This window comes from Toxotes jaculatrix, chromosome 4, assembly GCF_017976425.1.
Source record: "Toxotes jaculatrix isolate fToxJac2 chromosome 4, fToxJac2.pri, whole genome shotgun sequence".
Lineage (NCBI taxonomy): Eukaryota > Metazoa > Chordata > Actinopteri > Toxotidae > Toxotes > Toxotes jaculatrix.
The window spans coordinates 5,220,678-5,240,873 of NC_054397.1; the positions used below are offsets into that span (position 1 = coordinate 5,220,678).

Sequence of the window (20,196 nt, forward strand, 5' to 3'; positions counted from 1 at the left end):
AGAAACATACCTGAAACTGCTTAATCTTTTAAAATAGATGTCACACATTACATGTATTATGTAAACATGTTAAACCGGTCAGGTGAAGCCAAAGTATTTGTTTGCAATTTATGGTGGTAAGGAAACTTAAATGGTTCCTTCAACGATATGGGCATAAATTGAATTGCTCCTGCCAACTGAAGAACACTGTGATGTGTTGTTCCTATGAGCCTGATCCTTCAACTGCCAGCTTGGTGGAGGTAAAACTGTGCTTTAATGAATGGAAAATCATCTCCGTGGAGACAATTTCAGCTTTATTCCAATCAGCCGGCACTGTTTTAATCAAGAAATGTGCCCACTGAAACCCATTAAACCTGCCCACAAAGTCAATGTCCCATTCTCTGTCAGAAGAACTCCAGTATTTGCCACTTGCAGACTTTTACTTTTAACTTTTGCTAACATTTTCAAGTTCACGACTGAATCAGAGCTCCAGAAAACCATGAACACTACTCATTCTGTTTTTAGAAAGTAATTTCTCCTCTGAACAGAGGTTATTTTTGTTCAAATGTAACTCCAGACTAACCTAGCAGTCAGTTAATGAGTCCCTCTGCCAAATATGGCTGACTGAGAGCAAGAAACAAATTTATCTGTGTTTACACAGCAAACCACAAGGACAAATACATCTGGAAATTGAGTTTCTTCCTAGCTAAGTGTTTAGATCCAAGTTAAACAAGACATAACAGGGTTAGTTTTTGTCAAATTAAGTTCTAACTGGCCCAAATATCAGCCAATTTGAATGAGCAAAAATTAGATTTAATAGAGAACAGCAATAACATGGCATCTGTCACTACATAAGGTAAAGCAAGTTCAGACTGAAACAAGAGTGTAAAACAAGGCCTGAGTATTCCTTCACTCCATAAAGCATCAGTTTAGTCGATACACCATATTGTGACCATCACCAAGAGGAGCCACGCGGCTGAATCAAATGATAACACAGAAAGCATAATTGGACATCTGCCAGTTGCTGCAACTTAAAACTGCGACAGAGAATCTAAAGTGAACAAACAGCAAAGATCTGGGATGGCACAGTAAAAGTGTGGATCAGAAATATAGGTGCTTCCAAAAAAGAAAAAAAGATTTCATTCTGCATAAAAGTTCCCCCAATCAAAGACTATACAAATGTATTGTACATTATAACAAGTTAGATTACAGCTCAGGGTTTCTTTTATACAAGTCCATACGTACATCTTCCTTTTAGCTCTTAAGGTCTGTACATCTTGGTTACAAAAAATACATGCCATTTTGAAGTATCTATGAACATAGAAACAAAACAGTTTAATTTAAGGTAATTGAACAGTTTAACAACAGAGCCTAACTGTAGTAAGTAACTTCAGGTTCTATAACGCGTAGCAGAGACGCCAGCTTCATCTGCCAGAAACAAATATACACTCAAACTGATCCAGACCCAAATCAAAATGCATACAGCATGATGACCGTGTTGTCTCCTTGTGCCAGACTAAAACTGGAGCCAGAAAATGTTATCTGATCAAAGAATGTTGTAATATTGAAATACATAAAAGAACGGATATATTTATATGTGAATGTGTGTGACTGAGAAGTTCTCAATGACGTCTCATTTTAACTTTGCGCCCTGAACTCTCCCGGTGTTTGTCGTAGTCCTGACCACGCCTCCAGTAGTTTTCTGAGCTGCTGCTGTGACGACGATGACGGGAGAGAGAAGGATGTCTGTTCTCCTCTTTATCCATCTCCAAAACCCTTGGCCTGATGGAGGGGGAAGAGAGAGAGACACATCAGGTCAGATTTGTAATCATCATGTATCACTGACAATACAATGCTTCATTATTTTGCAGTTATTTCCTTTACACTCTTAGAGATCCTTGTGTATCTACTCAGCTCCCATTGCTAATGCTAATTATTTTTGCAGTTAAAATGTTGCAGTTCTTGTTGTTGTCATGGCCACTGGCTCTCAGTTGAAGTTAATTAGTCTGGGGAGCAACACAGTTTTACTGAGCTGAGATGAGAGGAGGAAGAGTGGATCATTTAAATGCTTTATTTTTTTCACAGTAAACGTTTAAAATGGCTTTTCAGCTTCTGAGGCTTTATTTTGCGTCACACTTGCTTTTAGACAGAATAACTCAGTAGGTCTAATTTGGAAAACAGGGCTTCTCTTCTCAGAGCTCTGTGAACTATGAAGTGCAGTTGCAAGTGATGCTACTTTTCTTTTTCAGATGCTCATTAATCAGTGGGGTCTCATATGTGTTAAAGATTATGACATTCGCAAGTAGGCTTTCCATGATTACTGGCCCCACGAGGATCTCAAGTGGGTCTTTATGAGGTGGTGTATACCTGTGAGCTGCATCGGGGTCTGCTTTGCGGTGAGAGCGCTTGGCTTTCAGAGGAGTGGGTCTCTCCGAAAGGGACGAGCTTAAAGGGCTGTCCGAATCCAATCGAGGAGCATCAGGTCTGGTCCTGGCAAACGGAGGAGGGAGCACAAGTAGAAACACTGGGATTAGATCAAGATTTCATACAACCTATGAGTATTTTTAGAATTACGGTATGTTGACTCACTTTCTGAGAATGATGACTGCCCGCCGTTCCTTGATGTCTTGGGGCCGGATGCAATGGGTGATGTCATCTGCAGCATAGCCACTGAGAAAGGAAGGAAGGAAGAAAGGAAGAAAGAGAGAGAGAAAAAAGAAAGAAAGCTTTTAGTGACAACTTCAGGCCTAAGCACCTGCACAATTCAATCATGGCATGACAGCAAACACAGTCAAAGTCACCTGAGTACTGTGACGCTGCCTCTCCTCACAGGCAGGACAAACACTGGCTCTGACACACGGATCGGTTTGAACTGGAAGCGGCAGCCGAAGCAGAGCGCGCTGTCACTGAAGAAGGACACAGAGACGATGGGCCGCGCAAAGATGTGCAGAGGATCAACATGTGACACAATACAGCCACCTGGCTGATAATCATTGATGACTGCACTGTTAACAAATCCTTCCGGGATCACTCCATTGGACACCAGCCGCTTGATCACTAGCTCATGCACCCAGTTCGGGATCTCATCCACCTCTCCTTTGCGGTACAGTCTCTCCTGGCCCGGTCCACGCTTCTCCAGCTGGGCTCCATATGTGTACCCCTCCCCGAAGAAGTACTTGTTACGGAGGGGTGCCCTGTCCACAGTGTGCTCACGGTAAAGTCCAGCTTCTCCCTTGGTGACCACCTCGTCGATCTTCTCCTCGATGAGAGTGCACTCCTCCGGTGTGAAGATACTCTTCTGCAGGATGCTGCTCCTCACCCGGCGGGCCTCCTGCTCCCGGAGCTCCGCGCTGTCATCGCTGTGCTCGCATTCATCGTCGTCTGACTCCCGGTACTTGCGCTTTCGGCCTTTCCCGCTGCCGTTACTCGTCCCGTCCACGTATTTATTTTTGTAGTCGTCTCTGTGTGGAGTCATGGACTTAAGCTTCTCCCTCAGGTCAGAGTATCCGCTGGCTGCCATGTCAGCCAAAACACTGTAACTGGTGTAGTGCGACGTGAGCTCCTAACAAACAAATACAAGTATCAGCGCTGCATTTCAGCACCGGTTTAACCGGGTCCGGTTAATATGAACGGACAGGGTGTCAAAATGAGTATCCGATGATGGATATGGCTAGCTTAAGGCACCACTCACTTTCACTCACAGCGGCGTCCAGCGCATAAAAGTAGCTAACATTAGCCAAGTTGCTCCGCCGCCCTTGTCTTAAACAGCAGTCTGGTTTGAAACTCAGCAAGCTGCAGCTGACCGGACAACCACGAACAAGCAGAGCTGTGTTAAACGCGGCGTCGACACAACAACAACAGCAACACGCTCAGCCAGCGGAGAGGCCAACGATAGCTAGCCGAGCTGCTAGTTAGCTACGCTAGCCTGGCTTGGTCTGTCCGTCGCCGCCTGGAAATACCGACAAACCACGCAGCAACATTTCACATGTCACCGCTAAATTCCAAACCTCGGCGCACGGGAGACGTTTCCTCTCGGGTGTTAAGAGTCCAGGAAAAACATTGTTGTACTGGCACTAGGCTTGACCACGGTTAGTTTACACCATCATAACCCGTCTCTAAGAAAAACGCTGAAAATAAACTCGTGTAACCTGCCAGAGATCTGCGCATGCCCAGTGGCAACCTGCCAGTTCGGGGCGGGACTATCGTGTGTCCTGGACGTCCATAGGAGGACACGGAAACCCTGTCTAGGAGCCTTGAGGGGACATGTTAGGCTGCTGCTAATTTTGTGCCCCTAACCTCTCGTTTACCCCCGTAAAGTTAACTCATAAGGGCCAATGTGCTATACTGGTTGCGGTTTGCCTATTTAATAACGAAAATAATAATAAGAAACTTTATTTATAAACGTTGTTCTTACAGTGGAGAGAAAATTGTGCAAACAGTATTTGCATATTATTAATAAATATGAATGGTTTCCAAAATTAAAAAACAAACAAATATACTAAGTAAATAAAATGCTAAATAAATACTGAATTTTAAAGATAAAACAAATCATCTTCTTCCACACTGAGTAATGGTAGTATCCTATATATTCTGCATAATCTTGTTGCACCTCTAACTTGAAGCTGTGTAGTGTTTACAGCGAGTGGCATATTAAGTGTAGAAATGTTAGTATTAAGTAAAAGTAATGCATTTAAAAACTGTAGTATTAGCATTAAAATATACTGATATACTGATATACAAAATTAAAAGTACTTATTGTGCTTGTCTGTTACATTATCGGGCAATTATTGTACATGTACTATAAGATTTAATGCTGAAGCTGGTAAAGATGGGAATAATTTTAATTACTTAATATACTGCTGGATAGCTCGTGAATTTACCCTTGGGGATCAATAAAGTCTTAACTAATATATGTCACAGTTTATTTGTTGTTATCACAGTTTAACTCTCTCTTTAAAACTGATTATTTTATTTTGATAAAACATTTTTTACAAAATAAACAGGTTGATACATTGACATTGGTTGAATACACCAACGGCTTACATTAACATCAAGTTTTACAGTCAACAGTTGTTATAAAAAAATAAAAAACATCAGTTATAAAATTTTGCAATGACAAGGCACAGGCCTATGAAGCCTCCTCATGGTTCATTAACAACTTCTACACAGCTAAAACATTTTTAATGTGAAATAACTACAGTAAGTGCAATTATCAAGGTGTCAACCTGAAAAGAAACACCAATCAATATTGACATTCACTGTACAATACTGCAGTATTACAGTACTACAGAACAATAATAAATACACTTATGAATTCACATATAATATCAGTGTCTGTGTATGAGCTACAACAAACACCTGGAGGCAAGAAGAGGTAGGCTATTTTTACAGGTCTCATGTGCATGTATGTGTGTGTCTGTTTACAAAAACGTGTGCATATAATTAAGCATGAGAATGTGTTATAACATGGTGATTTCGCTGGGTGGCAGGGTGAGCCTCTTCTCCCGCACCGACATCATGTTTTCCACCTGCATGGCGATGACTCGACACAACTCCAGGCCCTGTGGACAAACACAACCAGATCCAGCACGGAGACTGAAGCACAGCAGCGCCACTGAAAATGATTATGTGTGGCCTCTGAAGTGTGTCCTTGTCTGTGTTGTTTGCGTAATACCTGCTCCAGCTGCAGCTGAATGACCCGTTGTGTGTTCATGTCCCCCAAGGTGAGGTCTACATACGGGTAACTGGTTCCAGCAGTGGGCCTCTGAGTGCGGCTGGACTGCACTTCCACCAGGGGGACCACTGCCATCAGCTCCTGCAACACAGAGTCCAAACATTACAGCACACTTCTGTCTACTGCAGCTATGTGACTCCACTTCTGGGCTCATGTTTCAGTCACGATGAGCTGAGTCACATCAGTGCTTGTCGATCGTGAGTGTGTGCGTGCGGCTCCTTACGTGTGTATTTTTGTGCAGGAAGTGGAGACCATGTTGATTGACAGCAACAATGCAGGGGGCGTAGAAGGTGGTGGAGCTGCTGCTGTGGATGTAGAAGAACGAGGAGCCGAACATGGGGAATGCACTGACCAGGCCTGCACGCACACACACACACAGAATTTAACGAGTGTGAGCACAGACTGTCGCTTTTTTATTCTGTGACAGGAGGTGGCACATGAGTAGAACAGAAACCCAGATCTTATTAAAGAGACAATCCACCGATTTTACACATCAAGATCAATGTGCTTTGAGTCTGATCATTCTGTGTTCAGGACACCAATCCTTTTTTCATAATGACAATATTCTTCAAATAAGTTCAAATTTACTCATTAGTCACAACAGTTTTCAGAAAGTTAGACTTCTGAATTATTAAATTATTAAAGAGTTTCAGTTCAGGTTAGTTTAGGGTAACCTGCTAGATTTTATGGAAACAGCTAATCCACCTGCTGAGAGAGTTTATTGTATGTTGGCAAATCCTTTGTTTGGTTGGTTGGATGTTGTTATTATTTCCCCCTGTGTTCTTGATATATTTATCTTCATGTTTTATGAGATCCCCTTGGAAACATGTTAATGTGAATTATTATTAAGGGGAATGATACTTTGTTTTTTTCTTGTTTTTTTGTTTATGTTTGTTTTTTATGGTTGCTGTTCTCTGGGCAGATTGTACTTATTAGCCCAGTGTGAGCTGTGTTGCAGACTGGGGTTCTTTAAGGACAGTACTGAGTTTTTATATGACATTTGCATTAATGTGATAAACTACATTTGTCAGGTATTTATAAACAGTTTTTTTTCCCTTTTCCTCAGATTTTAAACAGGAAATTCCTTCATTTTCCTGAAAATATCACAATATATCTTGATGTAAGGTACAGAAGGTGCAGCTGATACATGTAGAGTTCAGCCACAATTACTCTGAAATCCTCTCAAAGTGAACGGAGATCTTACCCAGAAACTGTGCTCTGGCCTGGTGCGGATTCAGGGTCTGTACTTGCTGCATATGCTGCGTCACCATGGTAACCCACTGCTGGGGTGGCTGCTTTTTGAACAGAGGTGTGGCGATGTACTCCGATAATTCATGTCTGGAGGAGGGGGGAACAGAAACAGGATCTAAGATAAACAGAAGTCTGCTTCGCTCAGTGATTTCCAACATCTCTCACAATAACTTTCAACGACTCTGAGCCGTTCTGTTCTGCTGCTGGCTGCTGGCTCTGTGTGTGGGTGGACGGAGACAGTGGTAGCAACAGTAAGAGCAAGAAACAACATAAAGGCTTTAACAGTTGAGAACATAAAGAAAAAAACAAGTCAACAAATGAAATTTTGCACTTGTTGACTATTTTATGTTTGATTGCAACATTTAATTGCAAAAGATTAAATGTTGCAAAGATGTAACATCGCTTTCTTTGGTATTTATCGAGGTTGCACAAGTCGTCAATATGGCAATATGTCAATATGGCATCTACCAGTAGCAGAACGCCTTCTCTTTATGTAAATTTCCCACTTATATCCTGGTCACAAAAAATGTTTAGACCTTATTGGATTAGCAACATTGGAAAGAATGTATTACAAAAGTTTCAGAGGGACCAGAATTTATTTTATAAAGTTTAATTCATCCTAATGTAAAGGATTAAAAAATAGTCTTTACTGAAAATATTGAGAATAATTTCTATAAATGGAATTCCAAGAAACCAGAGGCAAGAGAGAAGCCCAGGTGTGGGGAAATGGGAAATTTTCCTTCCTCTGTTTCATTACTATTCTTGTTTCTTCATTTCATATTATGATTAGAGTTTTCACGACTACACTCAAACTGTAAAAATGTGGTGTAGTGGGGGTTATGAGCCAATTATTTATATCATTCTCTCATTTAGAGATTAAACTTTCAAACAATCTACTTTGGGGCTGAATAGAGAGAACACCCCCAACCATTTTTCCTGGCTACAGTTTTCTCACATGCTGGGGATGAAGATGATGTCTTTGGCCCTGTGCTGCAAAGCTGCCAGTTTGGAGATCTGGTGGAACTGTTGATCGCTCACTTTCCCATGTGGAAGAACATTTAGCAGGCCTTTACGGTAGTCCGGAAGGATCTACATGAACACACAAACACATTTACATACACATTCACACATATAAACAACAGATATTCTGTATGTAAGTGAAGCATCGCCTGTCGTACCTGGTTGTAATGCATCGCGACACAGAGCTCATTCTCAAACTTGAGCGGCTGAGTCCAGACGACTCGTCTGAACCAGAAGCTGTAGCTGTTGTCGACTAACTCTGCCTCTGTCGCAACATCCAGGATGTACTCATGTTTGTTCAGAGGACGCACACTCTGACCTGGACATACACACACAAATACAAGGCTTTATTGTAAGGTTTATTATACAGGGATATGAATATGATCTAAAAATGAAATTAAACTACTCAGATAAAGAATTCATATACAATACCACATTGTCAGTTCAATGCTCAGGATCAGTATCTGACCTATACAAGCCCGAAAGTGACAGCCCAATACAGAGTATTGATATATATATATAAACCCTGAAGAGTTATGTTAATACTTGTGTAACCACATGTTGTGTGACCTGCTGTGTTTTTGAATAGCATAGAAGCAAGAGCAGCTCTCAGCTGTTATCGTGTGGAGATATTTAATGCTAAAGGAGGGAAAATCAACAGCAGAATTCAAAGTGTGCTGTTTGAGTGCTTCAAAGGGCGAAATCATTGCTGGAGCTTTCAACACGGAGAACTTGATAGAGCAGAAGGAACAGAAGTGTCATGCAGAGGATTATGAGAAAGAACAACAAGCAGCAATAAAAAAAAAAAAAAAAGCTGGAGCAACAAACTTTGACAGAAGAAATGAGCAAGCAAAAGCAGGTTCCTTTTAAAACAGTCAGAAAAAGTTGTATTATGGGATATATGTATTTGATAATATGTACATAATGTTTTAAATGCATCTATATACATTCACAAAGTGCATATGAATAGCACATTAACCTGTGGGTAGATAATAAGAGGAAAATGTGTGTTGGATTGTTGTTGGCAGAGACTCAGTGCTGTGGTATCTGTATCAGAAATGAGACATTGATATTGAGCCATCTCTCGTTATTTTGCCGTGACAGCCCTATCAGGACTCATGAACATGAGTGACTTTCTCCCACAGCACGAAACCAGAGAACAGTCTGATATGTAATCTGTGAGTAGATCTGCTTCACTGGCAATGAAGAGTAGACTGACTCTGTGCACTAACATAACGTTTAACGTGTGTATGTGTGACACAGAGGGAGAAGTAGACGTTTGTGAGCGCACCTCTATTGGTGACTAAAAATACAGCATATTCTTCCATGGCTTCCAGTTTGTGTAAACCCATCTCATAGCACAGCTCCTCAATCACCTCCAGGGCAACCTGAAAAACAAAAACAAAAAAAACAAAAAATGTCTATGAGAGCGCCGCTCCTCATACATAACTGTACTGGTGAACTGCCAACAGTAGCTGAGCACCTACAGAGCACGTTTTGATTTTCACGTGACGTTCGATGCCTCCAGGAAAGAGAAACAGCTGACGTTTTGAACTTCGGCCAGCCTGAGGAGGAACAAACACACACTTATTTTATATATATTTATATATATATATGTATTACACTGGATGTGTGGTACTGTGGTTGATATTTTCAGCACCTTAACACATCAAAACCTACAAACATAGTTGTGAAAAATAACAAAGCACAAATATTTAGATACAGTTCTTACATACTGTGCAACTTTGGGACATTAAAATTTTACACTCACCATCATGGCCTTCAGCTCCATGCTGTTGGGTGAAACAATGCGGCCACCATACTGGAACGTCTTCTTCAGGTTCTGCTCGCATGCTTTAGCTATGCCTAACATATTTAAAGAAAACATTATATGCTAGTTGTTTTGGTAATGTGCACAGCAGATTTACACTTGGTAATATTGTGTGTGTTTTTTTCTTTTTTTTTTCTTTTACCTTGATACTGTGCCCCAGCACTGCGAGAGGCCTGCTGCAGGTATTTCAGTAGGAAAGGTTTGAGGACTTCAGAGCAGCGATGGAAAGCAGTCAGGATGTACAACAGCCTCCAGCCTCGTTGGCAACTATCACTGTACAAAACAAGAACACACATACGCACTCAGGATCACAGGCTCGGTGAAGAAAGAGAAACAGTGTGTGTGTTGGTTTGTAGTGTGTATGCTGTTGATGTGCTGCGAGCAGACTTACGGTTTGGAGCTGGTGTTAGCAGTAAGCTGTTTGACAAGCTGGCAGTAAGCCTCATCCCTCATCAAGGTGAACTCTCCTATGAGCTGAGGAGAGGGCACACACAACACACATGACACACACACACACACATATTAGCAAACTGTCAAAGAGAGAAAAAGGAGCTCACAAAATAATTGTGTATGTACTTACCTTCAGGAATGTGCTGACCACTTCCTGTTCTGTCAGTCCCCTTGGCGACGAATCACCCATGAAACGCATCACCGCTACACAAAATACACATCCAGCGACACACAGAAGTCAACACTACTAATGTTTTTTAATAAAACATTTTGTAAAGAAATCCAGTTTCCCTTGAGCACGTGCCATCTGACACAGAATCATCTCACTCCATTTTAACAGAGGATGACCGAGAGCCCAGATGTAATCAGGGTGCTGTAATGCAGCTAGAAGGTGAAAACTTACACAGGAAAAGGTCAGCTGCCACTCTGTTCATGGCTGGATCAGTGAACTCTATCAGAGACTCAGTCAGAGGGGTCTGAAAAGGAAAAAAAAAATCAAACAAGAAAAGAGTCATATGAACAACTCGACAGACACACAAGCCACAGAAAGTTAGGAGAAGATGCTTAATGTTATAGCAAGAAGAAAGGCACCTTAGAGAACTTGATCATTTCGGTGGGCTCCCTGGAGTCTCTGTTCTTGCTTTTGCTCTTCAGGGAATCTCTGATAACAAAATCAATTGCACAGTGCAGCCTTTAGATTTAAACAACACTGGAAGAAGAATTCAGATCATTTACTTTCATAAAAGTAGCAATGCCACACTATAACAATGGTACATTCTATTTTAATTCAATAAGAGAACAGAAGTAATATCAACAAACTGGTTCCTGCCAGTGTAAGATGATTATGTTAGTTGATTGTTGTTATTGATGCATTGACATGTAATACTTTGAAGTTGTAGCTTGTTGGGATGGAGCCGATTTTAACTACTTGATATACTGTTAGGTAGTTCAATCTGTATTATAATGGTCCATTACATTTTATAAACTGATATGTTTTGTATATAAAATCTTAATCAGCAAAATAACTATTAGGCCAAAGCAGTTAAGTAAACGTAATGGACTTAAAAGTACAATATTTAACTCGCTTGGTGTAGGAGTATAAACTAGCATGAGACTAAAATGTATAAATACGTCAAAACTGTTCTTGTGTAAATATACCTCAATACTTTCTACCAGTGGATTGGACATGGGATGGTCTGAGTGTGAGTTTTCCGTGTGTGTGTGTGTGTGTGTGTGTACATATTTTTCTTTGTCTTACCCCTTCCCACTGGGTCCCTGTCTGAAGTACTTCTTGGCAAACTCCAGCATGTCATATTTACTGTCCTGCAGGGCCCGCTCATCCAGATCTCCATCAGTAAAGCCATCAAGAGAAACTTTCTGAAAGCCAAAGACTGACAGTGAAAAACAACCTGACACCCCGTCAGTTCAGTTTGACAGACAGAAAAAAAACAAAAAAACAAAGGACCGTATGTGTGCGTGCCTGGGTACCTCAATCGTTTGATCTATCTCATGTGCAGCCATGGTGGACGCCACCGCAACAGCGACGGCTGATGACACAGCAAACTGTCCCGCTCCTCCTCGTGGCTCCGCCTTACGATCCAGTGGCAGCGACAGGAAGTCAGGAGGAGCAACAGGATGGACGCACTCTGCCGGGAACGCACCGGAGCGGCCGAACACAGAACCAAACTTCCAGCCTGACACACACACAAACACACACATACCTAGTTGCTTTGTGTCCCTTAACAACCCCCCAACACCACCACTATAACTCCTTATCACTATCAGCCCTTTCTCTCACAGCAGCTTTGCATTTAAAGTTAGATCATTTCTCTCTACTCCACAGCTATGCTGATAACCTGCCACATTATGCAGCCTTTGGTCTAATTATAGATAATATACTCATGGGTATTTCTGTTGCTTGTCAAGACATCGTATTGACTTACATTAATACCCTGAAGGGTAACCTTAATAAGCTATAACCTCTACATGCAAAATCCCAGCCCTTGTCCTAAACTTCACCTTGTCATATAAATATACTCAATGCTAAAGGTGCTAAAACAAAACCTTAACCTTAAAATTAAACATCAGACAAACACAGTTAGCAAGTAGCTCGTGAACACAGTGGAGCATTCAGCGGGTAAAGAGGCAGATATGTCAGGAGTTGGTGAGACCATAACAGAGCAAAAATTAGTTTTCAGCTCTGACCCTCAGTGGCCTAAAGCGCTTTAAAGATTGAGAACAAGCTATTTGTCCCAGAATGGAAGGTAAGTCCTCAATTTTTGATTTATTCTAAGTATGCAAACATACACATGATGCTGTCCCCACATCTCTTGATTTGAAAATCCATACAGGGAGAAATGTCGCTTTTTTACCCAATTAAAGATAATAACTGATTTCATTTGCTTATATGGTGGAGGATCGATCACAGTTCTGACAATCTGAGTATTGTGTACTCTGTAAGGTTAATTTCTAGGCATTTTGGAGAAAGAAAAAATAAATACACCACAATAAGTTGCAAATATGTGTGCAGATGCATTTTGATTAGAGTCTGTCCTATCCCGTCTCTGTAAGATGTGACTTCTCCTCATCTGTGACACTGAATCAATATTTTTCACATTGCATCACCATCATCCATCTGGAAAATAATTTTCTGATACAATATTGTACTTAAAGAGCGCCTCGGGCACTGTCAACATCACTGCACCTATTTCTCCTTGACATAAAATACTATTATACCTCCAGGGCACACAGACACAGTCCAGGTTAGTAAATCTCTCAAAGCTGTCAGTTTGAATTGTCACCGTGTTTATATTTGAGGCCTTGGCCATGGTGCTAGCATCTGGATACCACATGCAAAAACAAAATGATGACAGATCTTATTTTAAATCAGATAAAAATAAATTAACTCACCAAAGTCCTGAGTGTCTCGCTTCAGCTCCTCTAAAAACACCACCTTCTTCCTCACCACACAGCCGTAGCTGTAACCTGGAGGAGACACACAGAGCAAAACACACACATACACACACTTGGTTCATAGATTCACTTAGATAACAGGATTTTCACTACATGTACAATGTGTCACCTTTCTCCAGCCCGTCCATAACCTGCAGCCTGATGATGTCTCCTTTGTGGAAACTGAGCATCGAGCGGTCGTCTGTCACAAAGTTACGCTCGGCAATCACATAGTCTGAGTCCTGAGGGTGAGAAGAGAAAGAAGAAGAACCACACAAATAAATACTGCCACACAGTAACACAAGGTTTTATCTGCAGTAATTTGGGCTGAAGTGTTTGTAGGTTTTGTATGTTCCCACTTTCCCAAAAACCTGCTGATTTCCAGTGTCACCAAAAACACTTTCTGACATGTTCCAGAAAAGAGTACGTTGGGAATTTTAGCTTTTTCCCCCCAAATTGGAAGGAATTGTAGCTGTGGCAGTTTGGATGGAAGTGATATGTGTGCATGTGTGTGACAACTTTCAACTTCAAGCTACGTTTTCGTTATTATCTATATCTATATTTATTATTATTATTATTATTAATAATCTGGGTGTGAGTATGTGTGTGTGCAGTGTTATGCATGAATTCTTATTTTTGTTAACTGTGAACTTAACGCATAATTTTTCCAACTGTGAGCGCAGACGTGAGTTTCGCGCAATCTGGAGGGAAATAACGACGTTCACCTCCGTTCAAGAAAAAGTTTTACGACAGCTGTCAGTCGACGTGCGATTTACGGCATACAGCATGGCTGGTACAGCTGAAAGAAAACCCGCCTCCGGCATCGCAGAAGCAACTGACCCACACAAACATTGGAAGGAGTTATTTGGGGAATAAAAAGTAGTACGGATCCTTGCGGATTTTTTTAATCAAGTCCGGACGTCCACCACATTATTGTCGAATTTGAAGCGACACATCGAGTTGAAGCATCCGGCCAGTCTTGGGAAACATCTGAAAGTGACAGAGCTTCAGAGGAGGAGCAAGACCGTAAGTGAACAACCCGCAAAGTTCCTCCACCCAAGTAAAAGTCATGGCATTTTGTAAAGGACTGGCCACCGCTGTTTCCCATCAAGAAGTAGACAGACTTGTATTAGACTGTATTGTAGAAGATCTGCAGCCTTTGAGCAAAGAAAAACCAAATTTCATCAAATGAATTACTGGTTTGCAACCGTACAGATACAAGGCATTCAAGTTCTGTCCAGTATCACATATTGTTCAAGTGGTAAAACAAATACTGCCATTGCTTTTTCTTGACTTTTAAAAGTAATCTCTTTCTATGATTCTATAGTGTAGTACTACAGTACAGTTCATTTAGTTTGGGAAGTGAGTGGAGGCAAAAATGGAGGGCTGGGGATGGATGGGCAGGTCAGTCAGAGATTCTGTTGAACAAGAATAGACGCGAACTGTTCATTTTGGAGTCTATGAACTTAGTTCAAAATTAATGTGTGTGTGTGTGTGTGTGTGTGTGTGTGTGTGTGTGTGTGCGCTGTACCCTTTTGATCTCACTGATGAAGGTATCTATGAGATGTTTGACTTGTGGTGCCTTGGCTGAGAAAAGGATCAGCTTCTCATTGGTCAGGTTGAACTCCAGCATGTTCTCAGAGGGGATGGTTACAAACAAGATGTCGGCATAGCTGAAAAAACACAGTATAACTTGTAGGCAACGCACACATCACCGCAGAAACACACACACAAATGCAAACAAAAGTAAACACGAGAGGCTTGTCATCAGCACAGTCGGACAGTCTTTGAGATACTTGGCTTTACTGTTCAAAACACTGATAATTCTGGTCTCTTGTTGCCAGATATCCAATGAGTCTGCTAAACAAGAATTTTCCAGGTGTAAGTAGAGTCACAACTGCATAGAAATGCAAAAAAATTATTATAAATAATTAAATATGGAAAATAATTGCTGAAAATACATTAAGAATTAATTGAAAGATTGAACTCAAAGTGACGTTAGTGCTTTTGATCACAATCTATGATAACCCATTACTTTCCTTTTATGCTGATAATCAGTTTGTAAAGACATCAGTCTAATGTGCCACTTTACCCTAAAAGGATCGGTTTTGGCCATGTTGTGATGGTGATTTTAATTTTTTGACCGTTGTAATTCTTTTATATGCTTTGCTCCTCAGACATCAACAAAACTGCTCCTGGCAACTTTGGTTACTATAATTGGAACTTAAAACATCTTCAAAAGAGCGAAAAGCCAGGCTTAAACCCACAATGATCTGGCTAAAATACTAATCCTACATTCTGCGAAAGGCTTGCTGAAGTCTAAATGATAAAAAAGTTAAGAGAACCAGAGTCAGTTTGGCGTACCTCTCTGTGATTGAACGCCCTCCTGACCTGACTCTATCTGGTAATCCAAACAAGATAAATCACACTTAAATACATATTTGCAGAGAAAGACAGAAAAGACAGCACGTACGTGTATGGTCGTAGGACTCTGAAGTAGTCTGGAGCTGCAGCGCTGCTTTTTACGGTCTTCAACAGCTTAATTCCACTGTGCGACACTGACAGCACCTGCACGCCTGTTCCTACACTACCCTGCACATACACACACATATACACACACAAACACATGCAAACATAGAGAGGCTTAATGAAAATGAAAGTAACACACTCATGAATTATTTTCCTCAAAAGATTTACCACCCTCACCGAGGCGGGGAAGAGTCTGGAGAAGTATATTTCCCAGGTTTCCCTTGCTGCCGTCACAACTGTTTTCTTCACGTGCTCCTCCACAGGATCCATATTCTGTTGAACCCCGTGTTTAGCTGCCATTCACACAAACAGACACATGAACTCATGAATGTCAATCAGATGTATTTGGATTAGAGCATACAATCCCCCCCCCAAAAAATAATGTCTCCAGGAAGAACAGACAGACTACCGAAAAGAGCTTTCATTTTCTGCCTTTCATCCCGGGTGATGCGAACACACGCCTCTGACAGAGTGTCATTGACTATCTGTGGGAGAGAAAGGAGAGGTAATGTTAGATGTAATTTAGTTTGATCTTTCTATGATTTTTTTTCTGTTGCCAGAAAAATCAAAAATGTAAAGCACTATTTGTGAGAAATTACTAAACTATAGCAGAGATATTAAACAAATACATGCATCTGTTGATGTTATATCCGTCCATCCATCCTGTATGAGCTCAACTACCTCTGAAGTTACCTGTTTGAAAATGAGGTCTAGCACTACAGGATTGTTGAAGCTGTCTTTGGGATAGAAAACCTGTAAAAGAAAAACACACACACAATAGGATACGAAAATGTTGACAGTTTATCATGATGTTTTTTTGTGTTTTGTGTTGTGTGTATTTGTGTGTGTACACACCTCCTTCCTGAGGTACAGTCTCCAGGGAACGTTAGTGTAGGTGTAGTGCTCTTCGTTGGTGCTCTGATGAAGCTGTGTCTGGATGGTCTCTGTCTCTACCGGGAGCTCTCGAGAAACTGCATCAGACACATCAGATTATATTTTAGATTCAGTCTTATTCTACTCAAGACGTTTATTCAGAGAAAACTGTATTAACTGAACATGCTAAATGTTCACTTGGCATCTTGCTCTAGGACATTGTGATGGCCTGTCACTGCTTTCCTCCACTGTTACTGCGGAGCACAGTCTTTCTGTGAGGCACACCTCTTTAGGGGGTTGCTGGAGAATTGGAGGGGGGTGGGGGGGGGGTTTCGGAGGGATAGACGTGAGGCGAAGATACTGCATGAGGTGAAAGGGACAGGTAGGTGTTCTAAAAATAACAGGAAGTTAGTTGTCGTAGTTTGCCAGCACAGTCATCAGTTGCAGCAGCAGCAGTGGCTGTGACACAAAGCTCATGGAGGAAATTGAGGCACTTGGTGCCTGATTTGAAAGCAGAAGGATAACTTAAAGATTTGAAAGAATTAAAAGAGGCTTTGCAGACTTCTTGCATTCAGTATATTTTTGAGGCTGTTCTGATGCAGGTGGAAGTTTTCCCAACACTGCAGAGTGTTGTAACCCAGTCTGTATTGGAATATGTGGATGAGTATACTCGGAGTGAGTGTGTGAGTACCTGGAGGAGGTATCGGGAGAGGACGATCAGGTGCTCTTGCCTTCGAACTCTTGGTGGGTTTTACTCCCACCTCTTTCATTGCAGATGCAGAAGGTGAAGGGGCAGCAGGACGTTTGGGCTGGACAGGCAGAAAAGCATTTCTTTGCAATAACAGCAGTTGCTCAACTGTCACTTTTACTGCTTTCAGACATTGCATGTGTCCATACTTCTGCTTACATTACATATCAATCTGTATTTTAGTAATTTCAGACACAAGTGTGTGTGTGTGTGTGTGTGTTTACCTGTGGAGCAGGAGGGTTGTCCATCTGTGGTTTGAGGATCAGTAAGGCTTCATCACGAGGGGTTTGCTTCATCTTAAACTTCCCATCTGATCTCCTAAATCCATGCATTGAGAGTCAACGTACTTTACAGTTTGCGGGATTTTCCAGCTACAAAAGTAATGTACCGTATAATCCGTGTGTTTGTGTTTTTTGTGTTGTAAGTACAATCGTTCTGGTGCTGTGTGCTGAGTGCGAGCAGTGACATCACAGTCGGTGTCTGCTGGTGGTTTGTTATAGTCTGGGGCTTTACAGTGTGTACAGTTCATTCTGTGACTGAAGATAGCATCAACTGCTGCGCTGTCTGTGTGTGTGAGGTCTCACCTCTTGCCAGGTGGCAGCGGGTCTGGTGGTGGAGGTGGTGAGTTGTACCTTCTGATGATTTCTTTAAAACATAATAAAGTACATTACCTTACCTCCTATTTCACTGTTTTAAATCCAAATATCAACTAATGTGTCTGTGGCAAATAAAAAGCTTTATCAGCTACATGGCTATCTTTCAGTCATGTTGTTTAAATCCCTTCAATAAATCACGACTTCAACATTTTTTAGTTTTTAAATTCAGCTACCCTGGATATCTTGGCTGGGGACAATGTGATCTGAAGTCCGAGCCGAGTACTTCACCACCTCTCCAGCAGGGGGCAGAGGTGATGTCACCACTGGGGCTAAAAAACACACATATATAAAATAACACAAGGCAATAAGACATTATGCTTTCTCATGTTAAGCTCTCTTACATAAAAATATTAGTTGAAGGGACTCTTGCTTTCTCACTCTCTCCTGCTTCCTCTCTCTCTCTCTTACCAAACTTCCTGGCTGGTTTGTCCTTGTCTATGGGGATGCCTGGAGCCTTCCTGCGTGGGACACTGTCCTTACCTGACTGAACCTGAAAGATCCAAACAGAGAGGACAGTGTTTGCACTCAAAGTTTTGCAGATATTTAATTGTGTTTCTTGTGAGTTTGTTGGAGCAAGGTCAATGTGAAAGCAAGGAAAAGGGGAGAACACACACAGCACATGATGTTTGTTACAGATATTAGAGGTGTGAAAGGTTCAGCATGATTATTTTTACTTTATCAGCGTCTTTGGTGCAAGGGTTATTGTGGAGGTCATTTCATATTGCACTGAACTTCACGCTTATGTTTTAAACAAAATGTACCAAAAGAAAATCTGGATTCTGTATGAAAACATCATAGGGTCATATGAAGCGTCATATGATCATTACCATTAAATTAAAATACTGAATGATTTCCCTGGATAAGAGCAACTGTTTCAAAAATAAACAACACCAAACACTCATTACTGCTGACAAACTTACTCAGCTAAAACTAAGATATCAGAACAAAAGAGGAGCCGCACCATGTTCAGTAACAGCTGTAAGAATCACATCTGTAACACCCCTCAGTCTTGTTTTACTTCTGTTTGGAGATTTTTGTCTCACTTTCAAGTACACTTGCTTTCCCCTGAATGATTAGACACAGGCATTAGCATATTATCTTCAGCTGGTGCATTTTATGTGGGTGTTCCTCTTTTTTTTTCCACAAGCAACTGCTTATTATCCTAACTACACAGCTTTTAAATTTTTTTTAACTAAACAAAATACTTTCCACAAAAAAGCATATTTCTTGGTAAATGGTGCCTGAAGTTTACAGCAACCATAACATCTCTAATAAGCTCAGCAGAGCTGAATCATTATGCACCATGTCAGTTTGGGCTGTTATATCACATGTCTCAGAGTTACTGACCTGTGCAGCAGGGTTAGCTTTAGGCTGTGCGGCCCCAGATTTGCTAGTTTTAGTAGAGCTTGGCTGAGGTTTGGGGTTGGGGCTTGTGGCCTGAGGCTGAGCCTTGGGCTGAGTCCGGGGCTCAGAAGCAGGCTGAGCTTGGGGCTGTGACAGAGTTTGTTCCTGATGAGCAGTGGGAGGATAGGGGCTTGGCGGGATGTCTGCTGCAGCGTATGGAGTGGGAGTGAAGTTAGCATAAGGGCTGGGTGGGATGTTAGCATATGGACTTGGAGGTATGACAGCATAAGGGCTGGCGGGGGCGTAGGGGCTGGGAGGATGGTGGAGCAGAGGACTCATGGGAGGGCTTGTGACCGGGGAAGTGGGAGGGCTTGACACCGGGCTGCTGACCATGGCCATGGCCTGCATGGTCATCTGCTGGGCCTGAGAGACGAGAGAGTGACACATCTCAACCAAAACAAGAGCAGTGAAACGGATAAACAGACGCAGATCCAGACCGAGGGTTTACCATGATGATGGCCTGCTGGTTCACGATCGCCTGCTGCTGCTGAGCCAAAACAGCCTGCTGTGCATCTGGAGAGAGAGAGGAGGAGAAACACAGTTAACCGGACAGAGGGACGGGAATTTATGATTAATGAGGTTTTTTTTCTCTCACATTTCTTTTCACACTTGCTACGAACCAGGTGTTACAGGTGCCACAGCAGCAACAGGAGGCGACATCACACCTCCCACAGGAAGGACTCTCACAGCTGTGGACACACAAACACGCACACGCAGTCAGATTTTAAGTATATTTGCTTTAGTGTACATGCTAATGATTTATGGAGAT

The 20,196-nt window shown here is 41.7% G+C and overlaps 2 protein-coding genes across 4 annotated transcripts in view; both read right to left on the bottom strand.

The window, feature by feature from the left end:
• Positions 1 to 776: 776 nt before the first annotated feature.
• On the bottom strand, positions 777 to 4,137 carry alkbh5 (alkB homolog 5, RNA demethylase). 3 transcript variants are annotated; one of them, XM_041036901.1, is made up of 5 exons: positions 3,987 to 4,137; positions 2,781 to 3,541; positions 2,569 to 2,649; positions 2,347 to 2,469; positions 777 to 1,761 (listed from the first exon to the last, which is right to left on the bottom strand). In XM_041036901.1, the coding sequence occupies exons 2-5, from the start codon at positions 3,497 to 3,499 to the stop codon at positions 1,602 to 1,604; spliced, it is 1,083 nt and encodes a 360-aa protein (XP_040892835.1). In that variant the 5' UTR covers positions 3,500 to 3,541; positions 3,987 to 4,137; the 3' UTR covers positions 777 to 1,601. The 3 variants fall into 3 exon arrangements, with proteins under 3 accessions (XP_040892835.1, XP_040892834.1, XP_040892833.1); XM_041036900.1 differs by having other exon boundaries at positions 3,671 to 4,137; XM_041036899.1 differs by having other exon boundaries at positions 2,781 to 4,137.
• A 1,301-nt stretch (positions 4,138 to 5,438) lies between these two features.
• Positions 5,439 to 20,196, bottom strand: part of myo15ab (myosin XVAb) — a 39,766-nt gene continuing 25,008 nt past the window's right edge. Inside the window, exons 45-77 of the mRNA XM_041037327.1 lie at positions 20,048 to 20,116; positions 19,876 to 19,940; positions 19,509 to 19,790; positions 19,371 to 19,394; positions 18,432 to 18,513; positions 18,197 to 18,292; positions 17,952 to 18,012; positions 17,592 to 17,685; positions 17,311 to 17,428; positions 16,602 to 16,717; positions 16,440 to 16,499; positions 16,156 to 16,231; positions 15,924 to 16,039; positions 15,691 to 15,809; positions 14,749 to 14,890; positions 13,348 to 13,459; positions 13,176 to 13,250; positions 11,754 to 11,959; positions 11,524 to 11,642; positions 10,857 to 10,926; positions 10,669 to 10,741; positions 10,396 to 10,469; positions 10,207 to 10,289; positions 9,958 to 10,088; positions 9,756 to 9,850; positions 9,472 to 9,549; positions 9,276 to 9,372; positions 8,143 to 8,303; positions 7,920 to 8,053; positions 6,918 to 7,051; positions 5,937 to 6,070; positions 5,654 to 5,794; positions 5,439 to 5,540 (exon numbers count right to left, since the gene is read on the bottom strand). Of these exons, the coding sequence (XP_040893261.1) occupies positions 5,439 to 5,540; positions 5,654 to 5,794; positions 5,937 to 6,070; positions 6,918 to 7,051; positions 7,920 to 8,053; positions 8,143 to 8,303; positions 9,276 to 9,372; positions 9,472 to 9,549; positions 9,756 to 9,850; positions 9,958 to 10,088; positions 10,207 to 10,289; positions 10,396 to 10,469; positions 10,669 to 10,741; positions 10,857 to 10,926; positions 11,524 to 11,642; positions 11,754 to 11,959; positions 13,176 to 13,250; positions 13,348 to 13,459; positions 14,749 to 14,890; positions 15,691 to 15,809; positions 15,924 to 16,039; positions 16,156 to 16,231; positions 16,440 to 16,499; positions 16,602 to 16,717; positions 17,311 to 17,428; positions 17,592 to 17,685; positions 17,952 to 18,012; positions 18,197 to 18,292; positions 18,432 to 18,513; positions 19,371 to 19,394; positions 19,509 to 19,790; positions 19,876 to 19,940; positions 20,048 to 20,116 (3,539 nt within the window). The remainder of the gene's footprint in view (positions 5,541 to 5,653; positions 5,795 to 5,936; positions 6,071 to 6,917; positions 7,052 to 7,919; positions 8,054 to 8,142; positions 8,304 to 9,275; positions 9,373 to 9,471; positions 9,550 to 9,755; positions 9,851 to 9,957; positions 10,089 to 10,206; positions 10,290 to 10,395; positions 10,470 to 10,668; positions 10,742 to 10,856; positions 10,927 to 11,523; positions 11,643 to 11,753; positions 11,960 to 13,175; positions 13,251 to 13,347; positions 13,460 to 14,748; positions 14,891 to 15,690; positions 15,810 to 15,923; positions 16,040 to 16,155; positions 16,232 to 16,439; positions 16,500 to 16,601; positions 16,718 to 17,310; positions 17,429 to 17,591; positions 17,686 to 17,951; positions 18,013 to 18,196; positions 18,293 to 18,431; positions 18,514 to 19,370; positions 19,395 to 19,508; positions 19,791 to 19,875; positions 19,941 to 20,047; positions 20,117 to 20,196) is intronic.